Here is a 24,521-nt window from a genome sequence, read left to right as displayed (position 1 = left end):
TGTTTGAAAATTGGCTCAGATTTGCATTTACTCTAGCTGTGAGACAGAAGTCCTCGTCCTGGAACTAATGGAATTAGGCAACTGCTAAATCAGAGTCTTTCCTTTATTTTAACTGAAATATATGTCAACATCATAATTTGATCAATATATTTTTAACGATGCTGGATGTTGATTAGCTTTTTAATATATATATTTTAAGATGACATTAATTAATCTCTAGAATAACTATCTCATATAAGCAATATCTTAGCTTTGATTCATTTCAAAACAATCCTTTCAAGAGATATTTGTAACAGAATAAAACAATTCTCTCTTTTTTTTTTTCCTTTTTTTTTTTTCTTCCCCCTCCCCCCCAATGGTTTTGTACATCTCAGATATAGCATTCTTTCAAAGAGCTTTGATGCTTGTAAGTTTATTGCTTGGTTTAACATTTTGCGTAATTGAAGGTGAAAGCTGCAAGCAATACTGGGCTTTCAAAAATGTTGAGATAATCTGAGTTTTGCAGATGGAATTTGACTAAGCTAAAAATACGTATAAATTGCCGTGACAGACATGAGTCAAGACTTTTTGAGTGACAAATAAACTGTAAAATCATGTGGAAAAGGAGTTGAAACATTTAGCTTGGCATCAGGATTTGTAGACACAAGACAGTGAAGGTGGCTCAGCTTAACAAAAGTGATGCTTGCACTTCCTGCACATTGTTATTGTAAACAGGTCTGAATTGATTCACTGCTTATTGTGGCGTATATGTTAGCTCTGAATTCATTCACTGCTGTGTATATGTTCATTCGTGAATACCTGTAAGTGTGAGATCAAGCAGGGAAACAGCTATATTTGACACTAAAGTAACATTAAGGAAGCAGTACACATAGTGTACTGGGTACATTGAATTAAAAGTCTTTGGAGATTTAAAAAAAAAAAAAAAAGAAGAAGTGTATGAAAGCATTACTTCTTTGTACTACACGTACAAAGATCTTTTAATTACTCTGAAAGGATGGACTTCATTCTTTGAGACTCTAATTAAAAGACAATATGCTGTAGTTCTACTGTTCTTTCTTCTTTTTGAAGTCATCATGGTGGATCAGCATATGCTTATATTGCTTTACTAACATTAACCCACGTATTCCTCCTATTCCCAAATCTTTGCTACTGATATGAATAGCAAAATCCTGTTGAAGAAGTATTTGCTGAAGAATACGTAACTGGAGAGGATTATGATAAAAAAGCTGGGGAAACTGAATATGGAAGCAGAGGAGTAGACCTCAGTGAATCTGATCTTCTGGTAGATGGAGATTTAGGCGAATATGATTTTTATGAATATAAAGAATATGAAGAGAAACCAACTGATTCCACTAATGAGGAGTTTGGTCCAGGTGTTCCTGCAGAGACTGATATCACAGAAACAAGCGTAAGTTGATTGAAAGCATGATGCAGATTAATTTAATTTAGCAATTCTTGTATAGTTATATAGTTTCAGAACTGTAAAGAACCTGATGCAGAGCTCTTTGCACATATGAGGTGTATTCACACTATTTTTGACAGACTTTGAATCAAGTCCATTATATTCTTTTAGTAATCCTGTACGTTTTGTTTTTATTAAATTCATTTTTTTTTTGTAACTTCTGGTGAAGGGAGTAAGGGAAGATTGAAGATAGGAGGGAAAGACAAGAGAAGAGATGTAATTCCAAGAGTAAATAATAAAATGAACACAAGTTTTTAAATCTTTCTAAACTAGAGCTAAAGCTGGAAAGAGTGTAATTTCTAAAACAGGAGCAAAAACTCTAAAAAAAATGTCAATGTTGTTGTATGATTACCTTAAGAAGCTGAAATGTGTTTAAGTGTCTAGAATGTTTTTGCCTCTGCAACCTTCCAAGGATAAAACTAATGATTAGGAAGGTGAAGGTGTGAACTCATTCATGAAAATAAGCTTCGTCAATGGTGACAGTTTTATGACCTTGCAGGAGTGATTTAACAGCTCAGTATATTTAAAGGAAGATAGAATGACATGGTGGATCCTGTGAATCATGCTGTTTTTTCTGTGTTTTATAGCTCTCTCTTTCCCTCTGACTTAATCACAGACTTCACAGAAAGGCTTTAATTTTCCCTTAGTTGTGCCAAGATCTTCATTTACCAGTTTATCGGACTGTAGAAGCTGCAAAGAAAACTAGTGTGACTAAGACTGGAAGCAGAATTAATTCCCATTTGGATTTTTAATTGAGAAGGCCCTGAGTATAGTAGGAAAGGAGTTATCTTTTCAGTATTTGCTCAGTCTTATCTTTATTTTCTCCTCACAAACTTGAAATTTCAGTTTACAAAGGATCCAACAAATAAAGCAAATGCTGTGAGATTGCTTTTCTCTGCCAACCTTGAAACCCATACTTCTGTATTTCATTTATCACTCCTTTATAAGCCCTGTTGGGGTCATTGTATTTTTTAATGATCCTTATCTGTGCAATGAGATACAAGCTTGCTTTTCTCCATCTAGCACAGTTGGGGACACTGTCAGAATGACACAGAAAAAGTCAGATTATCTGCATTAGCAAAGAGCCCATAAGGCACCATTTGTGCCTGCATTAAGCAAATGGCTATGTAGACTCTATCCCCTGGTGTAAATTTCACCTCTAAATGCCTTGCTCCAAAACTGAAGGAGCCAGGAAGCTAGAATTAGAACCGAGGCTCTAACCTGTGCCAGCTTTATTACAGTCCTCATCTGCTGAACCAAAAAATAATATCATTTTCCTTTTACATGCAAATGCATTTTAAACAAGTTCAGTTCTAACTTTGATGCAAAAGGCAAGATGAAAAGTACTCAGTACCTTGGAACTTTCAAGAAAAGGGCATTTTTTAAAAAATGTTCTCTTTTACATTTTTTGATTGGTATAGCTTGTACCTGTGATGTATTTTTCACAGCATAGATCAATTCCAGCTTTAGCTTTCAGTTACAGGCTGTTGCAATTTTTTATTGTACCAGGTCATTAGGCCTTCTATTAATTTTCTTTTTGGGGGCTGTTTTTACTGGTCAGGTGACTGGACACGGGGCTTATGGAGAAAAGGGCCAAAAGGGAGAACCAGCTGTGATTGAACCTGTAAGTACAAATTCTATACAGCACTAAAGAAAAACTCACTCATGTGTAGACTGTTGAGAAATCATTTTCAAACTAAGTCATTAATGATACGATGACAGTACTCTTATCCATGATAGCTGAAACAATCACCTGCAGTGTGGACTGTGTAAAGGTGCAAAAAACAGTGGCCTGTTCATCCTTCCATTTCTGTTGCATGAGAGACTAACCACAGGTCCCATAAAACAGAGAATCTTCTTGTGGAGAAGACAATACATGAATGTGGTCTTCAGGCTAGATAGTAACTGCAGCTTGGACAGAGGTAGCTTCCAGCTTCCAGCACAGCTAACTACAGGTTTCAGTATGGGCAGGGAAGTCCCTCTGAGAAGCTAAATAAATGTTTGCATGTTTAACCCATGCTGGTGCAAGATACAGTTACTTTACATCCATAATACTGAAGAGGTATCCACCGCCACTCTCCAGCAAATGGAGTTCACTGCAGATAGCTTTCAGCTTGCTCGTCCAGTTTTCTTTCCTATGGAAAGCTAGGTACAAATGGGAATCAAATTCCTGTGTCTTATTACTGTGACCTGGAATTCAGACTAGCATCTGCACTTAAAAAAAAACACAAAGGAACTAGGAGGTGCTGTAAGACACACAACATAAAAATAATGTTATTTGCATAAAATTATTATAACGGTATATTAAAAATAAATTGTTATTGAGAATCTAGTACTATGATGTTCCTCTACCCTAGAAATCTTTCTCACTTTTAAAGCAACAGAATTCAAATTCTAATTCCAGTAAATGATCTATGAAGATCCCAACATAATTACTCAAAAAAGAAACCAAAATAGGTTTAAAATATCATATGTATTTATTTTGTTAATGATTTTTAATTGAAAACTCATAGGACAGAAAGTAAGGTATTCCGCAAAGTTATTCAACAGAATTCCTTACTGTTAAAATGTGTGGGCATGAAATCCTCAGAAAGGTTTATCATAAAACTCAGAAATATTAGGTTTAATACTTCAACTAAAAAGTTATTCTATATCTTTGTCCAAGACATGACTAATTTAGTATCTTTTTTTCCTCCCCCCTCTAGGGTATGCTTATTGAAGGACCACCAGGACCAAGAGGACCTGCTGTATGTAGATTAATTACAATTTCATTTTATTGCATTTGAATTATCCACTGTTCTTTGGTATTCATGAGTTAACACAATTAAAATTAGTCTCACCATAGTTCCCAAGGGGTATATTGGTCTTAGAATTTTAAGAAGGGAGTAAAAAAGGCTCATCTGAATTTTCAGAGAAAGCATGCTGCAAGCTGAGTGCATGTGAAAATCAAATACTATATTACCTATAGTCCTTGTAAGAGAGTGAAAAAAAAAGAAAGAAAGAAAGAAAAAAAAAGCCCTCTTATACCTTTTATATAGGATTTTTTTTCCAAATTTATATTCAATGTAACTTTGCAGAAAAAAAAAAAAAAAGTTCAAAAACATGCTGGATGACATTATTCAGCATAATAATTTGTCATTCATTCCACAGGGTCTTACGGGTCCCCCAGGTTTACAAGGCCCTGTTGGTCCACCAGGTGACCCTGGTGAAAGGGTAAGTCAACATACAGATTTTCCTGGGTATTCATGGTATGTCTTGCACTAATTGTACAAGAGTAAGTGAATTAGATCCTGATCTGAAATGCATACACATGGTTTAAGAAATTTCATTGAAGCTGACACTTATTTACTCAATTGAGTAAATCAAGTGAAAATCTAAGCAAATATTTACTTAATGGTAGAAATATCTACTGTAAATACAAGGGGGAAAAAGTTTCTATTTGTATATATTTCTCTGCATGTGAGAAAAACAATGATGTTGCTGTACAGAATCAAAATACACATGGAACAATTGTCCAAGAAATGGACAATATTTAGATGATCTAGACAGAATTTATTGGTCATATTAAATAGTGTACTACGTGAGAACCCATATCCGGTCATGAATATAATAGAAATTTAAACTATTATGTAATGAATATAACAGAAATTAAAACTGTTACCTTGGTGTTACATGTTCTCACAAGCTTTTTCTTACTGCCACATATAACACAGTTTTAAAACAGCCTAAATATACTTAGTTGACGAGAAATTTGTTTCAAAAAAAAAAACTTTCCTGACATTTATGAGTGATAGTTTACTGAAGAGTCTAGCATATTCATACTGTATTTGTGTATGGAAGAGCTGAAAAGATGCATTTACTTCACTCAGTAATATTAGTGAGATAATGTTAAAATCCCAACAGCACTTCACCTTGATAGTCAGCACACACTTCTTTCATATTTCTTTTGTGCAGATTAATTAAACAATGTATTTTGGAATTTAAACTGATAAAATGGGAACTTTAACACATTATAATGGAATAACTGTAGATAATAATTAGTTTTTTATCTAACTGCTTGCTAAATTCATTATAACAAAATTATTGAATAAACACTTTGCTTGAATAGACTTCATTTCTTATATTAAAAAAGGCACATTACACAAAGAAATAATTGTAGAAATTAGTTACCAAACTATTGAGAACAATACAGATGTCTGCAACCAGATTCTGCTTTCAAATTCCATCCTAATGAAATAACATGTCTGACTTCACCGCATGTGGATGCATTTGTGTGTGTGTGTTTTTTGTTTTTTTTTTTTTCTTAAAAAACAATTAGCATACATGAATAAAGACTTTAGCTCTTGCTATAGCTATTCTGACTCATTTTCATCTCAGGTAAAAAACATAGAAAAGTAACATTACCACTCCAGAAAAGAGCATTGGAACAAAACAGAACACCTTAATGCTTATATAATTGAGAAAGTTGTGTAAACAGGTAACAACAGAACAATTTGTTGAGAAATCCACCACTTTTTGTAGTTGTCTATGGTACTTCAGTGTTTGTACTAAATTATTTTATCAGTCTAATCCTAAAATTGAGTTTCTCAATTGACAATTGAGAAAGAATGACCATATCCTTCTGGAGAGAATCACTTATGTACAAGTCCCACTTATGCTCACTGCACAGATAAATTTCACTCATATAAAATGGTGCTATGGGAGAAAAAAAAAGTGAAAAACTAATCTTTGTTTTCACTTGGGAACACAAGGACTCATAATCATTTCTCTGGGTGCTTTGTGAGTGCATTTAGTTATTTTTTAACCTTAACTCTAAAATTCATAGATACATAACAATTCTTTCCAATAATTACACGATTTTATTCAATATTTTATTTATAATTGGTAATAATTCTCTATTTAAGATTTATCTGTAGTGTTTGTTAGTAGGGATTTGTTTTTTGGTGTTCCAGGCTTTTTTGAAAAAAGAGCTCAAAATAACAGACTACTGATCTTAATACCTTAAAAGGTAGAAAAACACCATGTTTTTTAGGATCAGTTCTACAATTGTTTTGTTTGACATCCAAGCAGCAAAAAGAGCCAGTTAAGTTAGATTATTTGTTGGTTTGTCATTGCAACCCTGCACAGTTATTCTGGTGAATGGGTACTCTGTTTGGCAAACATGCAGCAGGAAATGAGCACTCTTGCAGATCCTTGATAGCCTCAGCTAGCATGCAAATTGCAGGGAGGAAAGGTGCAATTAGATTAATGAGTTGTCATAGCATCAGTGTTTATCCATGTAGCATTGCCTGATGGATCAATAATCATGAATATACAAAAAAAAGTATAGCTGTTTTTAAACTGGAACAGAAGACAGATTTCATAAAAATAGATTTAAAATCATAATTACAGGACTTAAGTAGCCTATGAAAAATTAAGCTTACTCAAAGTGCTTAAAGAAGATAAGCAGTATTATTTCTCTGTATCAGATAAAGTAACCACAGGAACACAACGCAAATCTCAGTTCAGCCTAACCTATTAAATCTTAGTAAAGCCTCCACAGTTAGGTACTCCTTACTCTGTTATTAATACAACTCACACAATAGTTGTAGAGAATATTTTCCTCCCCATTGCTGAATGTTTTTGCCAAATCTACTTCTTTAAGTAGATTTCTCTACTCTACTAATGATGACTAGCACTCCCAAATCATTTGTAAAGAAAGTAAAGTGTGTCATTGTGAACAGTAGTATGTGTGAGGTGACTCAGAAGATTTACCTTATATATCTGTCTTTTCATTCCCAGCCATTTCACTCATCCCTTTATTCTGATAGGGTCCACCTGGTCGCCCTGGTCTCCCTGGTGCTGATGGTTTAGCAGGTCCCCCAGGTACCATGTTAATGCTGCCGGTAAGTTGCATTACGATTTCAGGGTAGTCAGTCTCCAAAAAGATTAGTGTTTTCTTTTTCACCTAATTTTGTCTTTGGAACAAGAGATAGTACAGTTTTTTGTATGGTTTAATCATTTAAAGATCATTTGGTGTGTTTTTTCTTCAGACAAAGCATAGATTTTAACTCCTGCATGCCTTCTAGGTTGGAACCGACATGATTGTATTACACATACTAAAATTGTCCTTATTTTTTTCAACAGTAACTATTATTTGCTACCATATGTCCTAAACAAGGAGTTTGCTGTTTCATAAAGGCAGGCATGTGTGCTTTCAAGTCTCCTTGACATGGAGAATTTTAAGCATTCCATGCTTAGTACTGGACTTCAGTGTCCTCTTTGAAGAATCAGTGCATCCTTTGAATAGAAATACATGCACATAGCCAGTTTTGCTCCCACTGGAATCAAAGCAAAACACCATCTGTTTTAGCAGGTGGAGGAACAAACTCAAAGCCGTTAAAAGTGCCTTGCAGTTTTGTAGTATGAAAGGTACTATGTGCATGGAATTCATCATTCCTAAGTGTAAGTCTGTGTGTGAAAGATTTGATGACTACTACCATCCCAGAGTATTGACAAACCAATTGCAAATAAATGAAGGGACAGTATTTTTGGTAAGATCCACTCTGTGAAAAGACTTGGAGCCGTAGTTCCTGCAGTTCTGCTATAGGAGGCAGGACTCCAACAACATCAATGAGGAAAGGATGATTTTGTAAAGTTTATTTTATGTATAAGAAACAATCAATGAAAGATTATTAAAGTAAATAAATGTTTTTGACCTCCTGCTTGCAGTAAAAAGCTGTTATCGTGGCTGGCTCTGTAACAGAAATATGTATTTACCAATAATCAGTTGATGTAAAAATATCACTACTCCTCAGGGGAATTATTCCCAAATCACTCTTCCAACTGTAATTTCCATACCAGCAGAGGTTGATTTATCTTTTATCAGTTTGCTCCATTAAAGGTAGTAAGTATGAAATAATACTTTGGCTATAAGTCAGTTTAGAAAATACCACAAGCTTTATTTTTAAATGAGTCTGACCACAAGTGGTTTAGAAAATCAAAACAGAAATTTCTCAGGAAGGAAAAATCTGGCTTCATGTCTCCCATGTTCCAGCCTAGTAGTTTAACCATTGTCCAGACTTCTTTTCCACATCTACTATCTTATTATCAAACATTTTCAGGACATCACATTGCTTCTGAGTCAGTGCTTAGGTTGATCTTTGCTAACAATTTGAAATTTTGCTTTTGTTTTTCCTACTTTTTCTGCTGCATTTAGTAAATGCTCAATGGAAAATTTGGTATCCCCTTGGTTTAGTTCCAGCTGAAATGCGGTCATTTCGTTTATCCTAAAAATCAGAAACTATTTAAATATTTCATAATACCCAATGAGGACAGATGTTTTGGCATATAAAATGTCACTTTTATTGTTAACAGGTTTCAAAATTAATGAGCATTTCTTGGAAGTTTTATTGCTCTGGACAGTGCTGCTGTCATCACAGTGATAGGCACATCCTCCTTCCTAATTGCTTTTTCTCCCTAAGCTATTTTTAAGCCCCACTTAAAAGTAACTGTCCTTTTGTTACAGATGACCTGCTCACTAGTTTGAGAGCCATTCTGGTGTAAATGAGTAAACAGAGGAAATCAAATCTCGTACTGGATTGTCTCATCTCAGATATACATTCAATGTACTAACTAACATGTGGGAGAGGCCTTTTGTGAGATGTGTGCCTCTTCATCATCGTGTGTGAGGCCTGAATTCATGAAAATGTTTTCATCTTTTCAATCAATGCAAGATAACTAACTTAGGCACAGTTGCTTGGAACAACATTTTGACAATATGGTTGATTCTGCATTATGTGGATGCCTACAAAGCCACATGGCCTCTTTTCAAGTGGTAGCAAGCTTGATAGTTCTCTTCCTTTCACATATGAAAAAAAGTCAGGTGCTCATTTGTGGGGACTTAAAACAATTTCCCAACAACTTACAAAAAAAAAAAAAAAAAAAAAAAAAAAAAAGCCATCCATTCTGATATTAATATGATTGCAAAAGAAAGACTTTGGTTGTTGTGCCAACGTAGGTAAACCACATAAACTGTTGTAGGCAGTGAAAGATTCTTGTCCATGACATCCAGTATGCCCGTGCCATATCTTTGGAAAGCAAGGGTGAAGCTCAATGTCCCTGCAACATTGCAAAGCTTCTACAAGCAGTTTCACGAGCAGTAGTAGACCAGTAACATACGAACTTTATTCTTTAATTTATTTTGAAATTATCAGAAATTACACAAAACTGTTCATTTTACATACTAAATGGTTTTCACATTGAAATCTGCCTTAGGTTGAATTGATTTTTTCTGTGGATAGCTACAACTGTACTGAGAATTAGCTAAATTTAATACAAATTTTAATGAGGTTTTGCAGATTATTAAAGTATATTTTGGCCTCCTTCTGAACAAAAAATAAAAGAAACAAGAATCCTATGATCCTAATCCTAAAAATCCAAACTGTTTGCTCTTAAGGGATTAGATTTGTGCTTTAGTTTTAAACTACTCATTACTTAATATATGTGCTGGGTCCAGTGGCCATCCTTAATGCAGCAGTCTTCTAAAGTTAGTAGAATGAACTAAACACTGAGACCCAGTGTCTTCAAAGAGATTTACACAGGTGCAGTGTATACTAAGTATGGTTTTCATTCAATAAATTCTCAATTCCTTTTCTTGTTTTGATACCTGCAGTTTCGCTTTGGTGGAGACGGTGAGAAGGGCCCAACAATCTCAGCTCAGGAAGCTCAAGCACAAGCTATTCTTCAGCAGGCTAGGGTAAGCACAAGGAACCAGCAAATATAGCTGCCACAAAGGCACAACTCCAAATAAATTTCCATTTTATAGCATTCAGGGTGTGAAGTAAAGTGCTGTAAGCATCATTTCATGACAGTAGTTATCCTTATTGACAACTGAGAGAATGATGGGGGCTATTTGTTAATGCATTATGAAATAGTATTAATATAGAACCTGTATGCTGGGCTGGCAGCTTTTTCTTGATACCTGGTGCTTTGTTCTGTTTGTTTTCTCAGATTGCTATGAGAGGTCCACCTGGTCCCATGGGACTCACTGGAAGACCAGGTCCTGTGGTATGTAAACAAAACGGGCACAGATTAAAGAACACAGTAACACAAGTACATTGATCTCATGCTGGCCTTGCCTACACCTCTGTATGTGTACTTACCTGAAAAGAAACCGATATAATTAAGGTCATAGTTTGTATTGTTATTTAAGATCTGCAATGCACCCTGAATACTAAATGAGTTTTTAATGTAGATTTTGCAGTGTTTGGACACTGATTGTCTTACAAAACTAGAAAATAGCCTTACGTAAATAACTACATATGCTTCTATAGTCAGTAATCTTTCTAACAATATTTACAAAGTTTCTGGTGGTAATTATGAAACTGTACAGAAGGAGATAATAAAGCATTGCTATTTAAGCTGAATCTAGCAAGTTCTTAAGAAGCATTTATATAAGCAATCAAAAGTCATGCAGATTTCTAAACAAAAAATGCTTTTTTTTTTTTTTTTTTTTTTTTAACTGAAGAACTGAATTTGGCCTGTATTATGGCTAATATCAAATGATCATAAAATGGCCCTATGGGATGTTCTAAAATATTTATGTACATGGAACAGAAACAGTTTTTCCAAGGACATGTAAAACAACTTTTTGATCACTAAGAGTGCAATTGTAATCCCTATAAACACTTTAAAAAGACAATGTCCACCACAAAGGTACACAAATAGGTAGGAAGCTTCACAAGCCAAAATCATCAGATTGATCTTGCAATGCCAATTTCCTCTTTTAGTAAATGGATGCTTTTCAGACTCAGCAGTCCAATAAATGGTGTAATATAGTATTTAACATCTTTCAAAAAGATATTACAGAGCATCTGTACCATGATATAAAATAAATGCCGCAGCCAAAATCATAAGCATTGTAGAAAGCAAGTCTTTTCTGAATTTCTCCCAGGTGATTGTATTTATCGTCTGATGTAGAGTGAAATTCTCTTCTAAAGTTAGTATGGCATCTATATTTGAAAGATCCACTTAATTTGGGAAGTATTACTTTGTATACTTTGGTGGGACAGCTAGGTAGCAAAATATTTGGCTTCTTCAATTTTACCTATTCCTACTGTAATTTTTATCTCTATATTGTTATTATGGTAATGGACACAAAGAGCAATGTTACAATGTTAACTACTACAATGTAATACTGAGAAATAAAAGTAAATGATCACTGAGTAACCAAGAGAAAAAGGATAAAGCAAATTACTCTATTGTGCGAAGAAAAATTGACTGCAGTGCTATGTGAGTCATAACTATAGCAGCATACGCACAAAACAGCAACAGAAGTTTTTCTGATTTTCTCCAAAATGCAGTAACAATCTCCTCCAAAGCAGTTTCCTTCCATTCATACCTGTTGTGGAGGTTTGGTCCTCTGAAGTCATGGAACTGTAGTATAAGAAATATAGTTCTTTTCTCTTCTTTTGTCCTTTTTCCCTCCTTTAATTCTTCAGTGGAACACCTCATTGTCGAACAGTAACAACCAAGACCTTCCCTTCCAGCCTTCTCTTCTTCCCCTCTCACACCCACCCTCCTTAATGTACAGTGCCTGAATTTAACTGTAAGTTTGAAAATAAAGAAAGGGAAAATGATGAACATGAGTACAGTAGCCTACTGTTACTGACAGAAAATACTGGTCAGGTTATTATCCATCACATTGCAAATGGTTCTTCCTGCTATTCCCTCCAATGCTGTAAGTTGTACTCTGGGTCGGCTTGACAGTGCTGTATCTCATCTTCTTATGGCATCAAAAACCTCTTTGTTTATGCTGTGTTCCAAGTTGTCCAGTCTCATGAACCCAGCTCTGTTAATCTAGGTGAAATTTATTGATTTCAGGTAAGTTTTAGCTAAATATCCCACCAGAATCTCACTCGGGCCCCAGAAACTGAATGGGGCTTCAGTTGTGTTTTTAAGCAGACCTACACGAGAGCAATTCCTTTCTAGAGTAATTTTTCCAAAGTGAATTGTTGCTATCAAGTAGAGAATTTGGCCACAGACTTCTAATTGATCATGATTAGGTATGTGATACAAAAAATCAGACACATGGGGCTTATTTAACAAACTAATACGTTACTTGCAGCAGTGTATTTAAAGTGAGACTTGCAGGATAACATTCAGTTTATACAAACAAAATAAATATAAAACTTCTATAAGCAAGGAATTCATTTGTAGAGACAGGTATATTATTGACTGTGAGTTGTATACCCTTAGTTGTACATTGTACCAGGCGTATTTTCAAAGTCTTCATGTATCTCTATATGCAAAATTCAACTGAATAACATTAATAGATATTTTTCTACTAAGCCACCAGGAGGCTGTAAAAATCCAACTCTTTTGTCTGGCAACATTTTTGGCCAAGAGTTTTAGAAGCAGCTACAGGTTCTTGGTACATTTGTGGTGCACAGCTTATTTCAACAATTAAAAAGTTGGAGTTTTTAATCTTAATAGGACCTTTATTTTAATTTAATTTTTAGCCAATAAGATACAAACATGCGTATCAATTATTACATGGTTTAAACACAGGATTCTTGTAGCCCAAATCTAGCTTCAACTGAGTCTGAGCTTACACCAGGGAAACCTTAACAGACAGTCACCATTTTTGAAAGCCACTATTCTCTCCACTGCCAGTACCAGTTTAAGATCTGATTTTCAATTTGGTTAGAATTCAATTTAGTACCTGCAAGGTCAGTGGGAATTTTTCCACTCCAAGATGCTAGGCTTAGCATTAAGCAAAGCCTTAAGACCACTTCTTTCTTTGAATGGTTACTATGGTGGACATAGGAGGTGGATCAGTCTTCCAAGGTCTGCAAGATTCTTTTTATATTAAATACCTTAATTTGGTTATGACCTGTTTCACGGGTCAGAAATGCAAAAAGACTTTTGCCTGTAACAGTAAACTTGGTATGTTACTTCCCTGGGCTGTATTTCATGTGAGCATGTCAGGAGCTTTTGGGAGATCGCTATTAAGAAAAGACAAACTTCCTTTAATTAATTTTGCCCTAGATTCCTTGTACAGTATCTTACCCTGGATGAAGATTTATTTTCGGTCTGTTTATATGTAAACCTCTGAAAATTTTTATTTAATCAGAGTAAAGAAATGCAGTTAAGTAGACTTTCCACTTTTTCAGAGCAGATGCACAAAGACCTTGATTAAAATATCACTGTAGTTTATGTAATATTAGAGAGGGGATTTTGCATTACTGTAGTGGTCTTTGGATTGCACTCTGAGACTAACTTATTTTCTGTACAACACAGAAATGGATAAAAGTGAAAGATGGGTTTCATTTCTGTTGACTTCTCTGCAACTGGTGGATTTCTGCTTGCATGATTTATGTTCTTACTGTGATCATATTTAGCTCTCAAGTCACAGTTGATTCCATTTAAACCTGTGGGAGTTTTTCTTTGGTAACAGAAAGATTTTTGGCCGTTAGGCCCAGTATCTAAACAAGGGTACATCAGGGTACACCTTCAGATCCAGATGGTGAATTCACATTACCTAATAAACAGGGGACTGTTTGTTTTTTTCTCCATGTCATTTATATATATATATATAGAGAGAGAGAGAGAGAGAGAGAGAGAAAATAGGAAATAGGAATAGAAAATAACTTATTCATTCAAGTTTTGTTGTACATTCAAATAACATGTGTTGCTTTTTTTCTTCCTTTTTTTTTTTTTTTTTTAATCAAGGGAGGACCTGGAGCAGCAGGTGCCAAGGGAGAAAGCGGTGAACCAGGTCCCCAGGTACAATAACATTGGCTGTTTGAGCTTTTTTATATTTAAGAAAATGCATTCATATCACTTCAATGAAATCAGCCAACTGCATGTAGTGACATGCAGTTGAAGGAACTTAGCTTTTAGAATATGGCTTTAATTAAATGCAATAGCTTGATTGTTCATTTTGATATATGAAAATAAATCTACCTTTACATAACAAAGAACAATTGTAACTTGTGTAGTGTGTTCACTTGAAAACTTGTTTTAATATTGGCTCTTTGGGCTTTTATCTCATCTCTTTTCAATAATTATATGTGAGTCTGCAAGTGTATGACCTCAAGCCTTCAGGTCTCATAAGGTGAGAGTGGTAGAATTTAGTTAGTAGATAAACAGGAAATTTTAAAGAAGGACTCGATGATATAACAAGTGATCTTTAGAAATTGGTACATGCTTCTCTTCTCAGCTTACTATTATATCAGATCCTGCAGTGAAGTAAAAGAGCACTGAAAATCTTTGAAATCTTACACCTTAAACCTTAAAGTAATAGGGAGTTCTTAAAGAAATTGCGACAGAAGTCTCTGGAACAATAATTTTGCCATGTGGTATCATGGATCAGCAACATTATTAAATGCCTGTCTTAAAACTGCACATGGATATTTGCAGAAGAAGAAGAAAGCAAGTGAACAAAAAAGCACTGAACAGCTGGTCAGCCTTCTAGTTTGCTTACTTACATTTTTAGCATTGTTTCTCTACCTACTCAGTATTTTTACATATCATTGCTATTTCCACCAGAAGGAGACACATTTTGATGGGGGATAAAAACAGTTCCACAGAAACATACACCCACCTAGTTAGTGTACAGTGAAAGTTACATGTGTCTTAACAGTGGAATTAGGTTTTTCAGTCTGGGGTTATTTGGTGTTCCTCTAGTTAAAACTGTGCTATGTAAAACTAAGACAGGATGTGAGCTATTAGGTAGCACAACTCTTGTTTGCATATGAATTAGGACTCTGAAATAAGCACTCTTCAGTTTTCATCAAATAATTTTGTGGCTGAAATAACTTTGGCATGACAGGACCAAGGATTTTCAAATCACAGGGTTGAGATTTCCAAAGTAATCAAAAGAATGTAACAAGCTTTTATGTTAAAGGGGCCAATTGTACCATGTGTACAGTCATCTTGTGAAGACTCGTGTTAAAATTGGTAGTGTTAAGCTAGACTGGATGATCGTGTTATATTAAAACTAATAAGAATTTGAAAACCAGAATCTATCTCCGAGTTGGAGGGGGAGGCAAAAAACATTCAACATTTTAAAGTTTATCCTCTTCTTGAGATGAAATGTTTAACTAGCTTTTTGCTGACATGAATGTGATTCTAAGAATTGTATTCTTTAAATTCAGGGTCCTCGTGGTGTTCAAGGTGCCCCTGGTCCAAGTGGAAAAGCTGGCAAAAGGGTAGGTAGCACGTAGATCAATCCTGCTTTGGGTAAATAGTTGCTGTTTAAATATGTTTAAAAATTAACAGATTCCAGCACATTTTCAAATGTTTGCCCCTTTGGATTTTTGCAGGGTCGTCCTGGAGCTGATGGTGCCAGAGGAATGCCAGGAGAGCCTGGTGCAAAGGTAAATAAAAAGACCTTGGAATGGGCTAGATGGATTTTAAGTACCACAGTCTGCAGGCCAACCCAAGATTCTACTCTCAAGTGAAAATATTGAGGTTTCAGATGGCTGGGTCAGATGCAAGAGTGGAGAATGAATCATCTATTTAAAATATGCTAATTAATGGTAATGGTTAGTAGTCTGACCTTGAAGTAACTTGATTCTTTGGGCATGATTCCTATCCCTCTGAGTCACTTTTTAGTTACAGAGTATCAGCAAGAGTAAAGTCAGTCTTGCTACTGCAAAGGGTGGCCAGAATCAAGCTTTTCATTTCAGCATAGACTTCTTTTTGAAAATAAAATAACAACAGTGCAGTGAAAAAGCTGGTGTGGCATATTCTCTTGCTTTAATGCATAGAAGGAAAATTAGTGAGTTTGATTGATGTGCTCCTTCCCCTCCATGTATGTCATTCAATAATAAGTGTACCATAACTCCAAATTAACAGAGAGAGAAGGAACAATTTACTCAGAGTAATACAGAATGTAATGGTCATTTACTGAAGCTGTGATTTCTTCTTTCCAAGGGTGACAGAGGATTTGATGGTCTTCCTGGCCTCCCTGGTGACAAAGGTAACAGGGTAAGAAAAACATGCATGTGTATATAACAACATACTGATACAGTCACCAAAATAAGATATTATTCACTAAGAATAGCTGAAATAGAATGTCAGCATTCCATACTACAGAATAACATCTATATTGTCATATAATGTATTTCTTATAAAACATTTTAGTAATGTCAATTAGTGGATGACAATTCACATCTTATTGATTTAAATGTATTTTTATAATTCAGATCACATCTTCAGCTAGGTTTTGCGCTAGTTGTTTTTTGTTTTTTGTTTTTGTTTAGTTTAGAAATTTGTTTGCTGGATTTAAATTAATTGTTAAAGCACATAGTAGTATTGTAAATTAGCATGAATTTAAATTAATTGTTAAAGCACATAGTAGTATTGTAAATTAGCATGAATTTTCTATATCAGAGGCATAATAAATTTTAACCTACTGAGAAGCTTGCTCAAAAAATATATTTGAGTGTTTGAATTATAAACTAAATCGTTTAAGTATGTGCCATTCCAACAATTTCAGCTTAAAGACAGATCAAAGTCAGATTGGAAGTTAGATAACTTGAAATAATATTTAAACAACTTGGGTACTTGCTCTGTATTTCCTACCAATCTGTAAGATGAGGTTGCATCTTTCCTTACAAAGTGTAGAAAGAATCACACCAGAGGCTTTCTGCTCTAAATTAAAACCCTAAGGTAGATGGCTGTAACAACAGACACTACTGAATGTAACTCCTGGTAAATGCAGTGCACCATAAAAGAAACAGTGGGTGGAAATGTCAAAACAAAACATTCCTATATGCACTGATGCGCTGGTGCGCTCTGCGCTGGTGCGGCCTCACCTCGAGTACTGTGTGCAGTTCTGGGCACCACAGTATAAAAAGGACATGAAACTGTTGGAGAGTGTCCAGAGGAGGGCTACGAAGATGGTGAAAGGCCTGGAGGGGAAGACGTACGAGGAACGGCTGAGGGCACTGGGCCTGTTCAGCCTGGAGAAGAGGAGGCTGAGGGGAGACCTCATCGCAGTCTACAACTTCCTCGTAAGGGGGTGTCGAGAGGCAGGAGACCTTTTCTCCATTAACACCAGCGACAGGACCCGCGGGAATGGAGTTAAGCTGAGGCAGGGGAAGTTTAGGCTGGACATCAGGAAAGGGTTCTTCACAGAGAGAGTGGTTGCACACTGGAACAGGCTCCCCAGGGAAGTGGTCACTGCACCGAGCCTGACTGAATTTAAGAAGAGATTGGACTGTGCACTTAGTCACATGGTCTGAACTTGGGTAGACCTGTGCGGTGTCAAGAGTTGGACTTGATGATCCTTAAGGGTCCCTTCCAACTCAGGATATTCTATGATTCTATGATTCTATGCTTGATGACCAAGGAATGATTATAGCTCTCCTTCTTCAATGGGTTAGCACAGTTGCTGCCCTTCCCAGAAAAGTCACCAGAATTGACTGTTGGCCCATAAGGCTTTGCAATAGCATCTAAGGATTCTCTTTTGAGTTCTTTTTGCTATGGGGGAAGAACTTTTAGTGTCATGCATGAATATCTTGGTCCTCTTCTGTCATTCCTTTTTTTAAAAACTACAGCAATCAGCACTTCACAGAATTAAAATCTGGCTTCATCAGCAGGTGACCAGCAGAGGGGGCTAGACATTAAGCTCTTGCTACTACTCTCTGAAGGCTAAGCAGAAATTGGTTCAGAGCCACGCTATGCGTCTGCTCTCCAACCTCAAATAGTAGAATTGTCAGTCCATGGGACCTTCCATGTCATAAAGTCTTTTTATTTTTCTTCAAAATATATTATTTTATTCATATTTCTTAAAAATTTTCTTTAAAAAAATGAAATAGAAGAATAAGTTTGCATTAAAATTTATATCATATGAAAACAATGACTTTTCATCATTTGTTTTCATCCCACAATTTAAAAATCACTGTGTTCTGTGTGTCTGAGACAATCTTCTTTAGAAGTACAAACCATGTTCTCTCAGGAAACAGCTCAATTCAAAACCAGACAAGATAGCTGCAGCTCCATGAATTCAGAAGTATCAACAGCATATAATGAAAATATTCAGTTCTCTTTGGCTTGCAATAAAGAGAAAAAAAAGACAAGAGAAAGGTTGTGTTTTTTGGTGTTTGTTTTGTTTGTTTGTTTGTTTTGTTTTGTTTTGTTTTTTTATATTGTGGTTATGTTTCAGTGTGAAAGAACTGATGTTGAAAACCTGTAGCTTCAGAAGTAGGTGTTTTAGGACTTATTTTAGAATTACTCAAATTTGAATTGAGTTGCAAATTGTATGTCTCTCTGTGATTATGCTTTTGTCAAACACAAGTTTTCAGACAGGAGTTAATGGATGAGATTCTCTGAGCTCTAGTGTAGAGGATATCAGACCAGTGTAATATTTCTTTTAGCCTTAATATTTTTGACTTTGAATATGTTTTATTTAGATGTAATAGAAATGTACCCATTTTAAACTATTTAATATGCAAGGCACTATCTACTAGAAGAAAAGATCAAAGGAAAAAGAAATTGAGGCTTTGGCAGAACATTGGAAGGAAAGAATTCTAGAATGCAAGATCCGAGAATGCTGATAGGATGTTTTGTTCTGACATTATGACAATACCAGAACACTGAATCTAACTCTAAGCTCCTAATCTAACTCTAAGTGCCATGGTACTGCAAGACAGGGAAGGTAGCCTTTAAGGGGCTGAACCTTTTCAACGTTTGAAGGCTTAAGTTAGTTTTCACCTGGATATTAATTGGAAGCTAGAGCACAGATCACGCATCTCATGAGTAATCCTTCAGTAGCATCATTTGGCATGTAGAAAACCAAATGCTGTACCACCAGCAGATCATGTTGAATAGTTTCAAAGCTTAGCAAAATGTAGAAACTATTGTTGTAACTCATTTTCTGGCTATGAAAATGCAGTTCATAGAATTTCATTCTCTCCAATGATTACTCCTATTTCTAGAGGACAGAAAAAAACAGTGGAATAAAATCTTGACATCCTTAATACAAGGGCACTCTGGAGTAAGAGACCAAGTTACCTAAAATCCCCTTGGCAAGTTTGAAAGAGTAAAGAATGGAGCTGCTAAAGAGTGACTACATGTATCTCTGCTATGATCCACAGCAGTGGTCATGCTCCTTGGAGGCACTAAATTAAGGAAAACAGGATGAATACTTGGTTGTTGTCCAATGCCAGAAGGAAGTCACAGTCTAAAAACCTGCTGCCTAGAAAGAGGTCAGTCAGTGGTGTTTGAGCTATGCAACACACTAGTTTTCTTTAATGGGGAAAGAAAAATAAATCTTAAAAGTATGGTCCAGAATGTACTGAGACTTTGCATAGACTTGAAAAGCCCCAGCCTCAGAGGGGAAGTGAAATCTGGCTGCCTTCCAAAGCCTCAGACAAATCAGTCCCAAGGCTCTCAACGACTGGTGCCAGGGTAGGTGGTTCTGAAAGGTGGTCAGTGCACTTCGCTATGTATATTCCAGGGCCCAGCAACTGGCTGTCTAACTTCTGACCCATGTACACATTCCTTATTTTCCCAACAGAAATACATTATGTGAAGGGAGGGGAGCTGATGAGACAAAGAAAAATGTGGGTACACATTAAGAAAAATGTGGGTACACATTAAGACTACCTTTTGTAGCAGTAGTTTGTGTATGTTCTGGGGCAAAGAATAGTTACAGAGCAAAATTTAACAAATACAGATAGCTCATTGTTTCAATAAAGCTCTTTTTTTATAGTAATGTAATAAAAGACTTTACTGAATACTATAACAGATTTGTATCATTATGTCAACGCATGTTTTGACACATCAGACTGCAGCTAACACATTTGTTTTTATTTCTCTTGCCATCCTTTATTGTTTTCAGCCACAGACATATTAATGACTTTTCTTATTCTACAGGGAGACCGTGGCCCACAGGGACCTCCTGGCTTACCTGGTGAAGATGGATCAAGAGTAAGTTCCTATTTACTTGAGATACACCATAAAACTTGGACCATGTAATGGGAATATGGTCATAATGCATGACTTTTTTCCTAAAACTCCTATTCCCTTTGTACAAAAACAGGGAGAAGATGGGGAAGTTGGACCAAGAGGTCTCCCAGGTGAAGCTGTAAGCAATGCTTTTTTATTTTTTTGTTTCTGGCCAATATTCTGTTTTACAAATAAAAGTCACTCTCAGATTTGTTTTCCTTTCTATTGAATTGCTCTGTATTTCCAGCATAATAATCAGTGTGTGTGTGTGTGTGTGCATGTAGAGAAAACTGAAAAGTAAGCAAATGAACAGTTTTGTTAGGAGTGAAACACTACTTACAAAATTGCAATAAAGCCAGGGAAAAATCCAGGCAAGTATTCACAACTCCAAGAGTCACAAAGGCTATTTCTTATCCTATTGACCTAGTATAAAATCAGTCACTGCAGACCTTGATACATGAGAATATAACCAAACCCCTGTTTCCAGACATCTATTTATTTGAAAGTACTTTCCAGACATCTATTTATTAGAAAATAAGGCCTTTTTTTTTTTTTTTGTCCCACTACTGTGCTTTGTTGTGTATTTCTACATTTTTTTTCTATACAGAATTTCCACTGCTGTCAGTTATAATTCTGCAGGTGCTGTCACTGCAGAGCAGAGTTCTGCATTGCAGGCAAGAAATCAAGTTCAGAAAGGCGATTTTTACCCTAAATGTATGATATACTGCAGCCTACTTCTGAAGTAGGAAGAAAATGCTATAGTCAGAGTATTAGTGATATATGTATCACTATGCATCATACGTGAGGAAACTTTTCCTCACGTATGCACGTTAGCACGTGTGATATGAATGATGACACAAATGATGAAAACTAATTTTAATTTCCATAGTGTAAAGTCAAAAGATTCAGCTACAAAGCAAATCTTGCTCACATTATTTAGGAGAATAGCCCTTGGTCTTTTCTGGATTTTTTGAGGGGTATGGGTAACAAACCAGATTTGGGCTTTCAGAATGCCTTGCATTTTTTATAAGAAAACCTTAGTAGTTTTTAATTATTTAACAGATCTTTACTGCAAATAAAAACACTGTTTCTCACTGTAAATAGTATTAGAGTATGATAGACCGTGTTTTCTAAAGATGGGAGTACAAACATGTATGCTACAATTCAGGTCAAACCTTCAGGCCAAGACAAAACTGAAACTTCAGTGGAAGATACTGTACCAATGTTCTGTACCAGGAAGTAGAAACAGTTATTTCCCACCTTTCTCTGAAATGACCACACAACTGGCTGAGTCAAAACTTGTCCTTCCAGTGATATTCTGTTCAGGCATAAGACAGACTGTAGGAGAATTTGTTATCAGTGATTTTTTTCCTTTCTTCCTTTCTTCCCTAGCCCCTATGCTGCCATCCCATTATCATTCCTGCTCCTTGTCATAGAACTCACCCAGTCCTGCTCCTGGGGCTCTCCTTGTTCAGAAATATTCATGCAGATGTTAATAAGCATTTCTTCTCTTTACAGGGTCCACGGGGATTATTGGGCCCCAGAGGTACACCTGGCCCCCCTGGACAACCTGTACGTAGGATGTGTTTTATATTTGCAACTTCTGGAAGAAAAATGAAAGTCCATTGAAAGTTGCTTGTGTTTTTATCATTTGTTGTAGGGCATTGCGGGTGTTGATGGACCTTCAGGCCCAAAAGGAAACATGGTGAGTAAATAAATTGGGAATTAAAAAGGGAGCGAATTCTAAAAATCCTTTTTATATTCTCTCGTCCTTGCCAGTGCTACCCCTTCCATTTTATTAAACTTTTTTGTTATCCCATTCAGATGCTTCATGATCTTACATTGCAAAGAGAATCTTCTATTGCTTAGTCTTCAGCCAAAAGACCTAACCAAGCATTCTCTAAAGCTCCTTTAGCACCATGGACTCCAGTGCTTAGGTCCCATGTGTGGACTGTTAGTCTCTTTTAAAGTAAAGACCATGATATTCATTAGCATGAAAAAAAAATCATACTGGATAGAAAGTTGGTGGTAGAGTTTTAAGAGGGAGGAACAAAGATGAGTTTGTATTCCTTTTAGTCCTGACAATGAGGATCTGTAGTGCAGAAAAGCAAACCTAATGCCTTGATATTTTTTTTGCATGATAGGGTCCTCAAGGGGAGCCAGGACCTCCTGGTCAGCAAGGAATCCCAGGCCCGCAAGTAAGTGTAAAATAACTCTCAAAAAGTACGATGTGACTTGCAGCAAATGTTTAATAAATGAAATTAGTGCAAAGCTAGCTTTTCACGTGCAAAACTGATAAAGCTTGAAGGATTTTATAAATAATTATGCATGTGTGCCTAGGGCAGTGAGAGCAGAGTTTTCAAGTAAGCTTTCAGAGGGATTTTTTGTTCAGGAGAAAAATGATTCATTCAGTGTTCCTGGAATGCAGCAGGAATGGCCACACCTGGAGGAGGGTTCTGAATAGGATCTTGTTACAGACCTACTGCCAGAATAGTGGCTTGTGCAAAAGGCTCACACAAAACTCCTGATCTAACTGGTAAGGGCTAAAAAAAAGTCACATATTTGCCAGTGTGTTTAAACAGATTAATGAGGGACCTTTAGTAGGGTGAATGTATGTATATTGTTCTCCCTGGTTTCTCACACTAGTTTCTTTCTAATAGGGGCTTCCTGGTCCGCAAGGTCCTATTGGACCTCCTGGAGAAAAAGTAAGTTACAGCATTATTCTGGTATTTCACAGTCAGTTCTGTGCGACACTCTTGCTTAAGTGCTTAAGGTCTTTGCTATGTTTTAAAGCATAGTAACCTAAGATCTCAAAATGAGTAAATCTTCCTGAAATCATCAAGTAAATAAATAACTAGTGGAGACCTGGCTTTCCTCTCATTTATACTTTTTCAGAAGCATAATTTCCTCCCTTTATTCTGGGTTATTGTTTCCTTTATTATATTCAGAACCCTATCTACATTATTAAACTTTGTATACTTGTGTGTTGATTAATTTCACAGCAAACTGTGAAAGTTATTTTTATTGCCTTTTTTTTTTTTTTATAACAGAGTTTTTTATCTACTAATGGTTGATTGTGCTCTCACTTTACAAGGATTATATTTTGACATAACTCTTTGGTGTAATTGGCATAGCTGTAGTGTCACTTTATGTATTTTTTTTCCTGATCTGTTTGTACATGTTCCTGTAGTTTGAAAAACGTCTTCTGTCAATTTCAAAAATGTCACTGTTGAATTCTAAACTGGCTTCACTTTTCTCCCCTTTTGACTTGATTCTTCTTTGTTTTTAGGTGTACCTACATTTTATATTCTTTGCTCTTATAATTAAATGTATTGAATGTGGACTTTTTTTTCCTTTTTTCCTGCTTTTCTTTTCCTTAGCTATTCTACATCTTTTACTTTAAATCTCAGTTACTCTCCACCTATTCTGTAGCTACTCTAAATTTGGGGTGGATTTGCCAGCTCTTTTAAAAGATTGAAATACTAAAATGACCTACATTAGTTTGCTGGTTGCTTAAGTTCAGTCCTGAACAAGAATGATCCTCTGTCATCCTAGCAAATGATAGAATGCTCACTATTAATCTTAAAATATGTCTCTGTTACTGCATTTAGGGACCTCAAGGCAAGCCTGGCCTGCCTGGCCTTCCTGGTTCCGATGGGCCTCCTGTAAGTAACCAAATATTTCATCCCTTGAATGTCTAAATAGTCCTAATAAATAATATATAACAATATCTGTGTTGCAAAAAGAAAATATAGAATAAAAGGACCAATAATCCTAGTTGGCAACAGCATTGTAAAATACATCTAAACACTGTATCGTTTGTGCTTCTAAAGCTTTTAGAACTATTTTTTTTTCTTGTGGCTGCTGCTAAAAATGGCTGTGGGCTTTTAAAATGTGGTCCCTGGTGGTGAAATTTGTCCAGTTCAGAACAGCTATGCCATCTGTGTCGCCCTCCAACTTCTTGCCCACCACAAGCCTACTTGCTGGGGGTTGAGTGGTAAAAAGTGAAAACTCCCATGCTGTGCACACATTGCTCAGCAATAGTCAAAAGACTGGTGTGTTCTCAACACTGTTTTAGTCTCAAATCCAAAACACTACACCGTATGGACAGCTATGA

At 35.9% G+C, this 24,521-nt stretch overlaps 1 protein-coding gene across 5 annotated transcripts in view; it reads left to right on the top strand.

The window, feature by feature from the left end:
* The window catches only part of COL11A1 (collagen type XI alpha 1 chain), a 142,749-nt gene that overhangs the window by 49,943 nt on the left and 68,285 nt on the right, over nt 1-24,521 (top strand). For 3 of the 5 annotated variants that reach the window (XM_072042149.1, XM_072042148.1, XM_072042147.1), the window contains 18 exons: nt 1,163-1,408; nt 3,024-3,086; nt 4,168-4,209; nt 4,613-4,675; nt 7,273-7,347; nt 10,116-10,199; nt 10,454-10,510; nt 14,177-14,230; nt 15,604-15,657; nt 15,772-15,825; nt 16,385-16,438; nt 20,333-20,386; nt 20,499-20,543; nt 21,923-21,976; nt 22,065-22,109; nt 22,549-22,602; nt 23,065-23,109; nt 24,016-24,069. In XM_072042149.1, coding sequence (XP_071898250.1) covers nt 1,163-1,408; nt 3,024-3,086; nt 4,168-4,209; nt 4,613-4,675; nt 7,273-7,347; nt 10,116-10,199; nt 10,454-10,510; nt 14,177-14,230; nt 15,604-15,657; nt 15,772-15,825; nt 16,385-16,438; nt 20,333-20,386; nt 20,499-20,543; nt 21,923-21,976; nt 22,065-22,109; nt 22,549-22,602; nt 23,065-23,109; nt 24,016-24,069 — 1,197 coding nt within the window. The remainder of the gene's footprint in view (nt 1-1,162; nt 1,409-3,023; nt 3,087-4,167; nt 4,210-4,612; nt 4,676-7,272; nt 7,348-10,115; nt 10,200-10,453; nt 10,511-14,176; nt 14,231-15,603; nt 15,658-15,771; nt 15,826-16,384; nt 16,439-20,332; nt 20,387-20,498; nt 20,544-21,922; nt 21,977-22,064; nt 22,110-22,548; nt 22,603-23,064; nt 23,110-24,015; nt 24,070-24,521) is intronic. The other 2 variants (XM_072042151.1, XM_072042150.1) reach the window with 1 other exon arrangement.

This window comes from Anas platyrhynchos, chromosome 8, assembly GCF_047663525.1.
Source record: "Anas platyrhynchos isolate ZD024472 breed Pekin duck chromosome 8, IASCAAS_PekinDuck_T2T, whole genome shotgun sequence".
NCBI lineage: Eukaryota > Metazoa > Chordata > Aves > Anseriformes > Anatidae > Anas > Anas platyrhynchos.
Note: the sequence above shows the minus strand (reverse complement) of the source record. Positions and strands in the feature narration are given on the sequence as shown.